General features: G+C 44.2%; 1 protein-coding gene across 1 annotated transcript in view; it reads right to left on the reverse strand.

Moving 5' to 3' along the window:
* FHL3 (four and a half LIM domains 3) overlaps positions 1-13,864 on the reverse strand; it is a 63,790-nt gene that overhangs the window by 12,218 nt on the left and 37,708 nt on the right. The window contains exons 2-3 of the mRNA XM_073665885.1: positions 5,277-5,445; positions 3,099-3,273 (exon numbers count right to left, since the gene is read on the reverse strand). Of these exons, the coding sequence (XP_073521986.1) occupies positions 3,099-3,273; positions 5,277-5,432 (331 nt within the window). The 5' untranslated portion in view covers positions 5,433-5,445. The remainder of the gene's footprint in view (positions 1-3,098; positions 3,274-5,276; positions 5,446-13,864) is intronic.

The raw sequence follows: 13,864 nt of genomic DNA on the forward strand, positions 1-13,864 counted from the left end.
GGTATGGCCTCAGGGCAGCGCGGATAGATGATGGGGGTGATGGTGGTACACGAGCGCAACAAAGGCAACTCAGAGTCTTGGTGGTGCAGTTCAGGGTCTTTACTCACGGTTACTCGGTTACTGCTCCAGGCCACCGCTGCAGAGGTAGCCGCCTGTGTCGCGCTGTGCTCACCAGGTGAGGGGCTCGGTTAACTCCCAGGTCTTTCTGGAGTGCTTTGCAGGACCCCCTTTATGTCCCCTGTTTCTGGTCTTCAACCCCACTAGTGACCACGCTTATGTCCAGCTGCCTCGGACCTTCTTGGTGGGCAAACGTTGGCCTGCGTTTTCCAGGTCCTATGTGGTGCCTTTCTAGCGGGTGTGGTGAGGGGCTGCTCCACATGTAATGTCGCAGCCTCCGGTTCTTAGTTGAGGGTAGTTTCTCTCCTCCACTAATTTGGGATCCGGTTCCCATCTTCTTGACCTGACCCCCCTACTCAAGTAGCGGCGGGCGTGTGGTGGCTTCCAGCCAGTCCACACCCCTGGGGTCCCCTCTGTCCTTTCTGGAGCCCAGTCTGCTCCTCTTCCTCCTTCTTCCCTCCTCCAGGCTCAGGCCTCCTGACAGGGCCTGCCTGTGGAGCAGAGCCCATAAAGCAGCTCTGCTCCCTGTCTTCTCCTCTCTCAACTCCCTTCTCTTTCCAAGATGGTGCCTCCCTTTATACTCCTGTACAGAGTGCACCCAGGATCTACTTCCCCCACGCACACACTACCGGGTTCCCTTCTCTAGGTGTTCCCTCCCCCCACTCCAGCCAGGGACATGCTCACTCGTGCCTGCATAACTAATGGGAGCACCATCGAGCTGTCCCCCGGAAATGTGGTGTAGTGCATGTGGGTGTTAGGGTCCTGAGCCACACTCCATCCTTACCTGGAAGTGAGATATCGCACATCTGGGTGAGATGCAATACCTCTGTAGCAACCGAACCCTCGGGGTGCTACACACACATGACTGATGCCACTGCACTCAGGTCTATGGGACTTAGGGAGATAGCTTGGTTATCTCCCACAACAGAACATTTATCTTGTTTACAGTTGACACATGAATTTTCCCACAAAAAATACATAAGCATTTTTTTTTTACGTATACAGTACAGACAAAAAGTTTGGACACACCTTCTCATTTAAAGATTTTTCTGTATTTTCATGACTATGAAAATTGTACATTCACACTGAAGGCATCAAAACTATGAATTAACACATGTGAAATTATATACTTAACAAAAAAGTGTGAAACAACTGAAAATATGTCTTATATTCTAGGTTCTTCAAAGTAGCCACCTTTTGCTTTGATGACTGCTTTGCACACTCTTGGCATTCTCTTTATGAGCTTCAAGAGGTAGTCACCGGAAATAGTCTTCCAACAATCTTGAAGGCGTTCCCAGAGATGCTTAGCACTTGTTGGCCCTTTTGCCTTCACTCTGCGGTCCAGCTCACCCCAAACCATCTCGATTGGGTTCAGGTCTGGTGACTGTGGAGGCCAGGTCATCTGGCGTAGCACCCCATCACTCTCCTTCTTGGTCAAATAGCCCTTACACAGTCTGGAGGTGTGTTTGGGGTCATTGTCCTGTTGAAAAATAAATGATGGTCCAACTAAACGCAAACCGGATGGAATAGCATGCCACTGCAAGATGCTTTGGTAGCCATGGCATTGACCTTGTCTCTAATCTGAGCTGCTGTTAACCTGCGATTTCTGAGGCTGGTGACTCGGATAAACTTATCCTCAGAAGCAGAGGTGACTCTTGGTCATGTGAGCCAGTTTCTTTGTAGCGCTTGATGGTTTTTGCAACTGCACTTGGGGACACTTTCAAAGTTTGCCCAATTTTTCGCACTGACTGACCATTTCTTAAAGTAATGATGGACACTCGTTTTTCTTTACTTAGAATTTGTATTATGGCAAGAAAAAAGCAGCTAACACTCTATTCAGTAGGACTATCAGCTGTGTATCCACCAGATTTCTGCACAACACAACTGATGGTCCCAACCCCATTTATAAGGCAAGAAATCCCACTTACTAAACCTGACAGGGCACACCTGTGAGGTGAAAACCATTTCCGGTGACTACCTCTTGAAGCTCATCAAGAGAATGCCAAGAGTGTGCAAAGCAGTCATCAAAGCAAAAGGTGGCTACTTTGAAGAACCTAGAATATAAGACATATTTTCAGTTGTTTCACACTTTTTTGTTAAGTATATAATTCCACATGTGTTAATTCATAGTTTTGATGCCTTCAGTGTGAATGTACAATTTTCATAGTCATGAAATACAGAAAAATCTTTAAATGAGAAGGTGTGTCCAAACTTTTGGTCTGTACTGTATGCTAACTCACCAGCTTTCTGTTTACACTGTGCTTGGTTAGAAAGCTGCCAATAAATGGTGGGGGCGGTGTTATACAGAGCTCATAAATATGAATACTACATGGCAGTATGTTTTTTAGTCCTCTAATGATAATCTCCTGCTGATAAAACAGTGATTTTATAAAAACTGCAGTAAGGAAACCAGTAAGTGGCACATCGCTGGAATCAGGGTCTCTGTACTATGCTGCTCTCAAATTAGGTGGCAAAAACCTGGTGACAGATCCCATTTAATAAGGGATTCCCATTTTAGGATATACCGAAAAATGTTTGATAGATGCAAGGGGGATCTCCACTTATCTTGAGAACAAGGCCCAGTCTAACACTGCGGAGAATGGAGGAGTGGCTGCAGATGCGTGGCTCTCTTCTCCTCTTTTTAGACCCCCCAAAAAAGTGAAGGATCAATCACGGGAAGTGAATGGGGAGAAAATGGGATGCATGACCACCTCTCGTGTGGTATATCATTAATGTCTGGGATAGAAATACTCCTTTAAAAGGCAATGTAGAGATCAAGGTACCAATAAATCAATGGAATGCATTTTAAGACTTGAGAATATGCTATGTAGACTAAACAGACTTTCACAATTGCCTATTCTGTCACACAGTCATGATTACATTATTGGTGTTTAGTGCGGCTTTATTAGTCAAACCTATTTGTACACCTTGTATTTTATCTTCGGTGTCAGTAAAATGACATCTTTCCCATTACTGAGTACCTGGCATGACTGTCTTATCACAGCTGATACACTTGGAGGAGAATTCACTGCAGTAACAATCATTACACAGCAGTTCTTCATCTTGGCACGTAAAGGGCTCATCAGCCAGTGATCGCTCACATCGGAAGCACCGAAAACAGTTTTCATGGTAATGACGATCCTCATAATAGAGTTCCTAGAATTCATAGATATGACGCATGGTTATAATGCAGCATGTCACTAGAAAACATTTAAGTACGCTTAAATATTCTGTCTCTGTTATATAGTACCATAAAAAAAGCAGGAAAAAGACAACTTATTTAATTTATTTTGACTTTCATGTTGAATCAGATTGAAGGTTTTATTTTACGAATTGTTGAAAAATCATTCCAAAGTTTTTGGTAGAAGCTGCAATTTTTATTAAAGGGAACCTGCATGTCTGATAATGCTATTAACCTGCAGATATGGGGTTAATCTGCAGGTTAATAGTGTTATGAAGGCGACAGACTGCCATACTGAAAGTGTGGAGAACATTAACTCTATTTCTCCCAGGAGCTGCCAGCTTTTAAATTATGCAGGAGTTCATAGGACAGAGTGGCGGCTGTAAGCACGCCCGGCCACTAACTGACAGCACACTCTACACTGGTGCACTGCATAGCCGGCTGTCAGTCAGTGCAGGGCTATGCTTACAGCTCTCAGTCCTATAAGCGATGACTAATTGCTCTGGGCATGCCTGCATGACTGAGACGGCGGCTCTCTGGAGAAATACAATTAATTTTCTTCGGAGTCCTGCACTTTCAGCACCGCGGCCGGGCACATTCATAATGCTATTAACCTGCAGATTAAACCCATATCTGCAGGTAAATAGCATTACTGGACTTGACTGGTTCCTTTTAACATATTTGCAAAAAGCAGTCTCCTTGGGACTGAAGGAGACTGTCGAGTTAAGGTCAGGAGACCCACAGACGGTCCGGATGTGTAAATCTGGCCGAAGGCTGCAGTCAAAAAAATGTCTAAATCTTAGTATCCATATTAAGACTGCAAGATCAAGACCTCACTGCAGTTTTACTGTCTAAATAACTGAAGAACCTGGCATTTAACTGGTGCCTGGACACTAACTGTCACTAAACTAGCTTGTGATGTATTGAACATTTTCATAAAACATTTTTTTTATTGAATATCTGAAACTTCCAAAACATTTGAACCCTTAAGTTTTCCTCTGGAAGGAAGAATAATTTAAAGTGATAGTCCCATCTCCAAAATGTAGTAGGTGTAATAACAATAACATTAGCAAATACCTCCAATTAAAGATGTAGTATCGTTCTTCTGGATCGTTATGTCACTTACCTTATGTGCAGGGCATTGCAATAGCTTGGGTATCCATGGTTATGACCACTAACAGTTAAATAACTGACACTATATAAGTGGTCATAACCATGGATACCCAAGCTATTGCAATGCCTACAAATGAGGTAAGCAGCATAGCAAGTCAGAAGAACTATACTACATTTCTAATTGGAGGGATTTGCCAATATTATTACACCTACTACATATTGGGAGAGGAACTTGGAGATGGGAATACTTCTATGTTCCACTCTTTCATTATAGTAGACTTTTCATCAAGATGACTACTTGCAAGTAGACACATTTCTATTTTCACTGTTGTCAGTCTTAAAAAAGTTTTCCACTTTTAGAAAAGTGGTGCCCAAACATTTGCTAACATAGTAAATAAAGATAGTACTAAGCCTCCACAGTCCAGCGCCAAAGAGCGATTCTCATCATGATAAATGGTTACATTTGCAAGGAGCTTGTAAAAACAAGTAGCTTTGCAATTTAAATTGTTATTATAAATCCTCTCCATTCTCAAGGATGGAGGGATATTTTTTTACTGCCTGTTGACTAGGTTACTGCAGTCAGAGGTGCCAATCTTCTAGACAATGAGTGCAGTGCTTACAAGCTCTTTCAAATACAGATTGAAAGTACAGCCCTGAAGTTGGCCGGATTGCTAGACGTATGTTGAGAAATACTCTTTAAAACTCTTCGAACACCACGGCCAAACAAGATCATCATTATTGTAAACATATCAATAGATTATAGCGGTGTCTAGCAGTGAAAGGCTTTCTGCACAAATTTCCTATTAAAACACATGAAAGTTTAGATAGCAAGTCAAACAACATTTCTTGACAAGGTTTTGCCTACCCTTGAATCGTGGCCAATAAGCTCTTTACACTCATCACATGTGTTCGCAAACAGGCTGTCATAGCACGGTATACAGTAAGGACCTTCTTCCATTTGGATATACTTCCTTCCATATAGAGACTCCTTACAGCTACCACAGTCAAATGGTTCACTCATTTTTGTGCTGGTCCTTGAAAAGAAAAAAAAAGAAAAAACCAAGCAAGATTAAAACCACCATATTTGACTATTTTTTGAATTCTCTCTTATTGAATATATATATTTTTTTAACACACACACACACACACTTCAGTAGAGGATAGTCCCTTCTAATTTACAGAATGGGGGCAATGCAGCTGTCTGAAATGGGTTGCCAAATGTGCAAGTGTGGAGAAGAGTAAAGAGCATTTGTAGTGGAGCAGAAAGAAAAATCAAAATTTCACTGACCGTATTGTGGAAGAATGTGGTTTTATTGCATAATTTGTGAAAAATACTTGTTGTAAAATTTGGTGTAGGAAGAATAATGCTATGGGTTTATTTCAGGGTTTAGGCCAGACCCAACTGTCAGCTAAGGGTAATGTTCAGGATGGAGCTTTTCTGTTCAATGTATGAATGTGCCCCAGTGAACAAAGCCAGGTCCATAAAAGCACTAGAAAAAGTAGCAGATACAAAGATGCACACAAAGCACAACGACGAAAGTCTTTAATTCAAAGAAGGTTTTCCTCTGATTTTGAAGAAGTGAAAGATATAAAATAAGCATTTAGGAAAGCCTTGCCTAATCACTGAGGAAATGATCTAGAATGACAGGCATTAGTTACTTCAGCTGTAGGTCCAACATTTATGATGCATGTATGTAGCTAGTTTCTAGCAATTCTGTACTAATGGTTGTCCATTTCATCTCAGTCTATTCACTTCCTTTAAAAAGGAACCCGTTAGAAGGTTTCCACAATATAAAGTAAAGCTACTACCATTACCTCCTCTTGTACCGCAGTGCAGAAATCTGTATATAAGCCCCCAACTCCCCCTGAATGTCCAAAAGAAATACAGTTGCAGCTATGTTTACTTTTCTCTGAAATGCTTCGGCATTTCAGAGAACACATAGTTTAAAGGAATTGTCTACTACTTGGACAACCCCTTCTTGATGTGAATGTTTGCCTCCATGAAAATAAAATAACTTATACTCGCCTCCAGTGCATGTGCCGTTCCAGTCGTGTTGGCACTCACGTTCCGGTGCTCACATGCCGTTATGACACCTGCACCCAATCAGCGCTGGCGTCCCTGTCCCTTCGTAAGTATACGTAATCAAGAGGAGGTGAGAGCGGCGGCTGGCCGCTGACCTCCTCTTGATTACCAATACGTCTGAAGACAAGGACAGTGGAGCCAGCGCTGATTGGGTGCAGGGCTCACATGTCATAACCACACATAATCCCCGGGAACGCGAGTACCAACACCACTGGAACGGCGCCGACACGGGAGGCGAAAATAATAAGTAATTTTATTTTCACGGAGGTAAACATTCAGATTGAGAAGTGGTTGTTGTAGCAGTGGACAACCCCTTTAAGGTTCTGGCTGTGGACCATAGCCAGAGACCAGAGTAGTCCAGCGCCGCCCCCGGCCGGCTTCTCCCAGTGCTGTTGCATGTGATTGACAGGTCTTTCCCTATGTGAACATGAGGGAAAGACCTGTCAATCATGAAGAGCAACACTGAGAAGAGCTGGCAGGGCAGAGCCATATTACTGTAGTCTCCATATATGGTCACCGGTTGGAACTTGAAATAGATGTTCTCTGAAACGACAGAGCATTTCAGAGAAAAGTATACCTGCCTGCAATCGTGCAGTCAGGCTCTGATTCATGCTTTGGCAGCATGGATCAGATGACAGTTCCCTTTAAATACCCTTTGTTCTGCTGCTAACATATCTTGGCCATCATGGCTCACTGATTCATTGACTCTTTATCAGTGCAGGTTATTTATATAAAAGGCTGGAGAAGCAGTCCATAAAAATATCTGTCTTGCTCAATGTTATGCACACAAACCAGAGTCTTATCTGAGAGCACATACCAGGAGCAAAACTGGAAATCAAACACACCTAGGCCCTTTCCCTTTTTGGTCAACAGAATAAAAACCACTCCTTGCACTATAAAGTCACAAGGATAAAGGTGAAAACATATATTGCTCTTGAGCTTGCTTTATGGCATGCATGTGGAAGTGATTTGGGCACAGTTTCACACAGTTGCTGTTTTTCTGATTTACAATGACATAAGTACACAGTCATGGCCAAAAGTGTTGGCACCCTTGAAATTGTTCCAGAAAATGAAGTATTTCTCCCAGAAAATTATTGCAATTACACATGTTTTAACAACACCAAATAACATATCTTATATAGATGAATATTCACTATATAATTGATAAAGCCGGCTAAAAAAAAAGTGAATAAACGTGAATATAATTTTTATTAATACATAAAGATAAAAATAGAATTAGGGGGAGGATATATGTGTGGCACCCCTGCGGGGGATTACCACAGGATCCATAGGTGCAGGGAGAGATGTACACTTGGGCACACACAACACCTTCCACCCCAGGTCTGAGGGGAGGAGTCAGTTTCCAGGGAGACAAAGTGGCAGTTAGTCTAGAGACGGGTGAAGGAGGAGAGACAGAGAGCTGTTGGCTGAGGACCAGTTAAGCCCTGAACTAGGAAACAGGTCTGTGTTGTGAAGCGCCCTAGAGAGAGGGACGGAGGCTAGAAGGAGAAAGAAAGAGACAAAACTATTATCCCTTTAGCTCACCCGGACACCGGAGTCCGAGATTGCTATTAATTCAGGAATACCATAGAAAACCCGGACAGATCAGGAGGATCTACTCCCCCTGAAGAAGAAGGGGAAAGAGTTGCCAAACTTGACCAAGTATAGGACCAGGGGCCCAGAAAGAGAATTGGTAGCCCCAAGGAAAGGTCCTCATTGTCAGTTGTGGAGAAGGACCCCAAAGAAAATAAAAGGTGGCAGGTTCAGCTTAAGGCAGGACTGATCCCAAACAACACACACATTGTTAGAGGAGGCCTCACAAATCTCCAGGGTGAATATCTCTACCTGCACCGAAAACCTGGTTACCCTCCTGAACTGTACCTGTTACCGGACATCAGTAAAAGAAAGGTACTGAAACAAAGACTTAATGAGTGTGTGTGCCTACTTTGACATTACTGCCTATAGCGTTCATACAAGCCGTATGCCGATCACCTCAGCAACCATACACAGCGCTGGTAACCGACTTTACCAGTTACCACAGGAGTCGTCAGGACACAATTCTCCCATCATCCTCACCCCCATCCCTTTACTGACGGTCCAGGGCACGGAACCGGGAATCGACCAACCGTAATCCCCACAGAAGTAACCCATCCATCCCGGTATCCGAGTACCCCTACCCCTGTCGACCGACTAACATGGAGAAGAGACTTACACAGGAAAAACAATCCCAGAAAAGCGTATAGGGAGTGGGTTTGTTAAATAAATGGTAATTTCCCTGAATAAAATAGAATACACACACAAATAGAAATATAGGAGCAGAATGAATAAATATATAATACATTCAATAAATAAATATACCGTATTTTTCGGACTAGAAGACACACTTTTTTCCTCAAAAATTTTGTAGACTATATACTGTGGGTGGTAGGGGTGGCAGCGAGGGATGGGCAGGGCACAGGAGGCAGCAGCCGCCTGCTGCAGCCTACGTTGTACCCGCTGCTAACGAAAATTAATATTCACTGCTCTCCAAGCCCATGGGCGTGGAGAGTAATGAATAATCATTTACCTTAATAGCGCGGACACTGTAGCCGCAGCGCGGCTCCTGTTGTGCTCTGCGGTCAGTGTGCCCGCTATTAAAGACCATGAATATTTACTACAACCCACTCCCATGCATAAAAATAGGATACATCATATTTAGAGAAAAGATTTAAAAGTCAGGTGTTCATTTAGGCCATAGGGTGCTAAGGTATTTAAGCTAAAAATCCATTTTGCTTCCATATGTGCTAGGCATTTTTTAATGTCACCCCCCCCCCCCTCTCGAGTTAGAGGGGTATTCCCATCTTCAAGATCCTATCCCAATATGTAGTGGGTGTAATAATAATAATAATAATAATAATAATAATAATAATAATAATAGCAAAAACCTCCAATTAGGAATGTAGTATAGTTTTTCTGATTTGTTATGTCTATTTCCTCATGTACAGGGCATTGCAGGACCTTAGGTATCCATGGTTATTCACTCAGGAGTACAAGACAGAGGTATGCAAGTTTGCATACAGACAGCTTTCATATGGCCACAATATACAGACCTCCTGCAGTTCACCGAACTATACCTAGATCACCACAAAATAACAGTAGGAGATTCCAGACATTGGGGCCAAGCAGAGAAGCCATAGACTGTATCAAAGCTCTGGGTGTTAGTATGCGTTTTGGATGTGATTTTTTTTGTTTAACATTAAAAAAAAAAAAAAACCCTATAAAAAAGGGGTTGTCTCATCAGATAAAATCTCTCAAGATGCAAATTCCATGGTGGTCAACAGATTGCCCCAGGTTCCACTCTCAGCAAACAGATGATTTTGCTGGGGAAGCCATGGCCAGCCAGGAATTTTTCCTGCATGACTTGAAACACAAGGATGACTTCAATGTCAGAATGGGTGTTGTTCATTCAGAATGAATCTCCAGCCCAGCAATCTCCGAAGTCCATAAGCCCTTTCAGGGTATTTAAACAACCCTTAGCCTTTTAGAAGGTAATGCAGAACTTCATACAAAGACAAAATTAAGAAAACATGCATAATGTATGGTAAGCATACCTGACTCCAGAATATTAATGAGAGGCAGAACATGACATTCATTCCCCGCTTTCATCAAATGGTAAAAAGAGAAGCATGATGTCACCATGTTGCAATTAAACTCAGTGTTAGAATTCCTGACAGGTAAAAACAGCTCATCTAATGGGACAACATTTGGAGTGTAACTTCTCAGAAAGAGTTGCAAAAAAATATCAAGCTCTTTTTCTCCCCGAAACAATGAGGTCATATATATACACAACATGATCAGTCAGGTCCACTAAATGCTGGTAGACGCCTGTTAAGAGAGTCTAACTTTCTCATTACTTTCAGTTACTAGTAAGATGGCACCTGACACCCATATTTCTTACTGGTTTTCTAATTGCCCATGTATTTTTTGTTTCTCAACCTGCAGTATGCGTGCCCCTGATGATAGGGGGTATGAGCCATGGTTGACAAACTGAATCTACTTCTGTTCCAGTTCTGTGAGATTCATGGGTCGTCTTGCATGCACTGCTATTTTGAGGTCTATCAATGATGTTCAGATCAGGGGACAGTGAGGGCCATAGTAAAACCTTCAGCTTACGCCTTTTGAGGTAGTCTATTGTGGATTTTGACGTGTTTAGGATCATTATCCATTTATAGAAGCCATCCTCTTTTCAACTTCAGCTTTTTTACAGATTGTGTTATGTTTGCATCAAGAATTTGTTGACATTTCATTAAATCCATTCTTCCCTCTACCTGTAAAATGTTCCCAATGCCATTGGCAGCAACACAACCCCAAAGCATGATTAATCCACCCCCATGCTTAATGGTTTGCAAGATGTTCTTTTCCTGAAATTCTGTGCCCTTTGTTCTCCACACATACCTTTGATTATTGTGGCCAAAGAGTTATATTTTAACCTGATCGGTCCACAGAACTTGTTTCCAAAGTGCATCAGTTTGTTTAGATGTTCTTTTGCATACTTCTGACACTGAATTTTATGGTGAGGACGCAGGAGAGCTTTTCTTCCGATGACTCTTCTATGAAGGCCATATTTGTGCAGCTGTCTCTGAACAGTAGAACAATGTACAACTCCAGAATCTGCTAAATCTTTCTGGGGGTCTTTTGCAGTCAAGCGGGGGTTCCGATTTGCCCCTCTAGCAATCCTACGAGCATCTCTCACTGAAAATTTGCTTGGTCTTCCAGACCTTATCTTGGCCTCCACTGTTCCTGTCAACTGCCATTTCTTAGATTACATTTCGAACTAAGAAAATGGCAACTTGAAAATGCTTTGCTATCTTCTTATAGCCTTCTCCTGCTTTTTGGACCTCTGCCATTTTAATTTGCATGGCTGCTGTATTTTGGCACAAGGTTAGAGGCGGCTGGGTTTTTATAAAGCTGGGAAATTTGCATCACCTGGCCTTTCCCAACGAGGATAGTGAACAAGCCATAAGCCTAACAGGCCAATTAAGGTCTGAAACCTTGGTCAAAGTGATCTGAGCACACAAATCTAAAAGGGTGTCCAAACTTTTGAAAAGGCCCATTTTCCTTTTTTATAATTTTTAAAATGTAAAACTATGACTTTTTTTTGTATAAACTCCAAAGGAAATGTGTCATGTTTAACTTTAGGCCTTTTAGAGATCATTTCTTTTTCAACTTACATAACTGTTCACAATAACAGTAATTTTGACCAAGGGTTCCGAAACTTTTACATGCCACTGCATGGTGTTTGGTCTGTATTTTTTTGGGAACTGCTGATGGAGATCCTAACCTACTGCTCAAGTAATTATGTACTCAAAATGGGCCAAGCCCCTCCAGCGTAAAAGAAGTGCGGCAGTTCCTCGGGTTGGTAGGCTACTACCGAAGGTTTATTCCCGGTTTCACCAAAAAGGCAGCACCTATGCAGGACCTCCTGATAGGCCAGTCCCGGAAGGCCAAGAACCAGAAGCCGCCCTTCAAATGGGAGGAGCTGGAAGAAGAGTCCTTCCGCCAGCTGAAGATGGCCCTCACGGGGGACGAAATCCTGGCGTACCCGGATTATAGCCAGCCCTTTATCCTCTACACCGACGCCAGTAACATCGGGCTAGGAGCCGTACTGTCCCAGATCCAGCAGGGGAAGGAACGAGTAATCGCCTACGCCAGCCGAAAGCTGCGACCCACCGAAAGGAACCCCGAGAATTACAGCTCATTTAAGCTAGAGTTCCTGGCCGTAGTATGGGCAGTCACCGAGCGCTTTAAGCATTACCTCGCTTCTTCCCGGTTCACCGTGTACACGGATAACAACCCGTTGACACACCTGGACACGGCAAGACTCGGTGCCCTGGAACAGAGGTGGATGGCCCGTCTGTCCAACTACGAGTTCACAATCAAATACCGGGCCGGACGCTCCAATACCAACGCGGACGCCCTGTCCAGGATGCCCAACCTGCCGGACGAAGGAGAAGATCCGGAGGGACTGGAAGAAGTTGAACTCCCTGCGTTCCACCGTCATGGGACTATCCAGTATTCCCACCGGGTAAGGAGTAAGCAGGCTGCTACGTTGAACCCCTTACCTCACTACAACTGGGCGGAAACGCAAGACAGCGACCCTGCCGTCCGACTGGTGAAGGAGATGCTGACTCGCCCGGAGGCTTGCCTTGAACCAGACGCTCCGGAGGAAGCCAAACAACTATGGGCAGAGAAGAGTCGACTGTTCCTTTACAAGGGGAAGTTGTGCCGCAGAATGGTTAACTCCCGGACGCATGAACTACTCTGGCAAGTAGTGGTGCCACGAAGAGACGCAGCCATGGTGATGGAGGCATACCACGACGGAGCTGGACACTTCGGGTGGAAGAAGCTGGAGTTCCTGCTGCGCGAGCGATTCCACTGGGTAGGCATGAGGGGAACCATTGAGAAGTGGTGCAGAGACTGTGGCCCGTGCAACCTGAGAAGGAAGGACCGTGCCAGCCAGAAGACTCCCCTGCAGTCCACCGTCACCCGGCAACCGTTGGAACTGGTAGCCTTGGATCATGTAAAACTGACCCCAAGCAGAAGTGGCTACGTCTACGCGTTAACCATCGTGGATCATTACTCCCGGTTCTTGGTTGTCGTCCCCGTCAAGGACTTAACGGCTCAAACAGCAGCTAGAGCCTTCCAGCAGCACTTCTGCCGTCCACACGGGTACCAGGACCAAGTGCTGACGGACCAGGGACCTGCCTTTGAAGCGGAGGTCTTCCAGGAATTCTGCAATCTGTATGGCTGCCGGAAGATAAGGACGACACCCTACCATCCGCAAACTAATGGACTTTGTGAGAAAATGAACCAGGTGGTAATGGATCTTCTAAAAACGTTGCCCCTGGAAGAACGCAGTCTGTGGCCTGAGAAGTTGCCCGATCTGGTGGACCTATACAACCACATCCCGGTAGGTTCCACCAACTGTACCCCGGCTTACCTAATGAGGGCAAGACCTGGTAAGTTACCTGTTGACCTGGAAATGGGAGTCCTGACACCCGAGGACACTTCACCAGAAGCAGACTGGGACACAGAGAGGCAGCAGCAGTACCGGAGAGTACAGGAGAGCGTGGAGCGAAGTCTCTGTCAGGCTAGGGAAAGACAAGAGAAAACTTACAACCAGTATGCTCCCGCTGTTCCCCTGGTACCCGGAGAGCAGGTCTTGAAGAGGAAGAGACGGCTCCACAAGTTGGACGACCAGTGGGAGAAGGACCCGTACACCGTACTGCCCTCAAGCCACGAGAACCCGAAGGTTTGTACCATCAGTAAAGACGGAGGGGAAACCACAGCCATTGTATCCCGGGACCACCTGAAGAAGTGTCCCGAACAAC

This window comes from Phyllobates terribilis, unplaced genomic scaffold (assembly GCF_046119375.1).
Source record: "Phyllobates terribilis strain yellow unplaced genomic scaffold, ASM4611937v1 Scaffold_2__4_contigs__length_985480577, whole genome shotgun sequence".
Lineage (NCBI taxonomy): Eukaryota > Metazoa > Chordata > Amphibia > Anura > Dendrobatidae > Phyllobates > Phyllobates terribilis.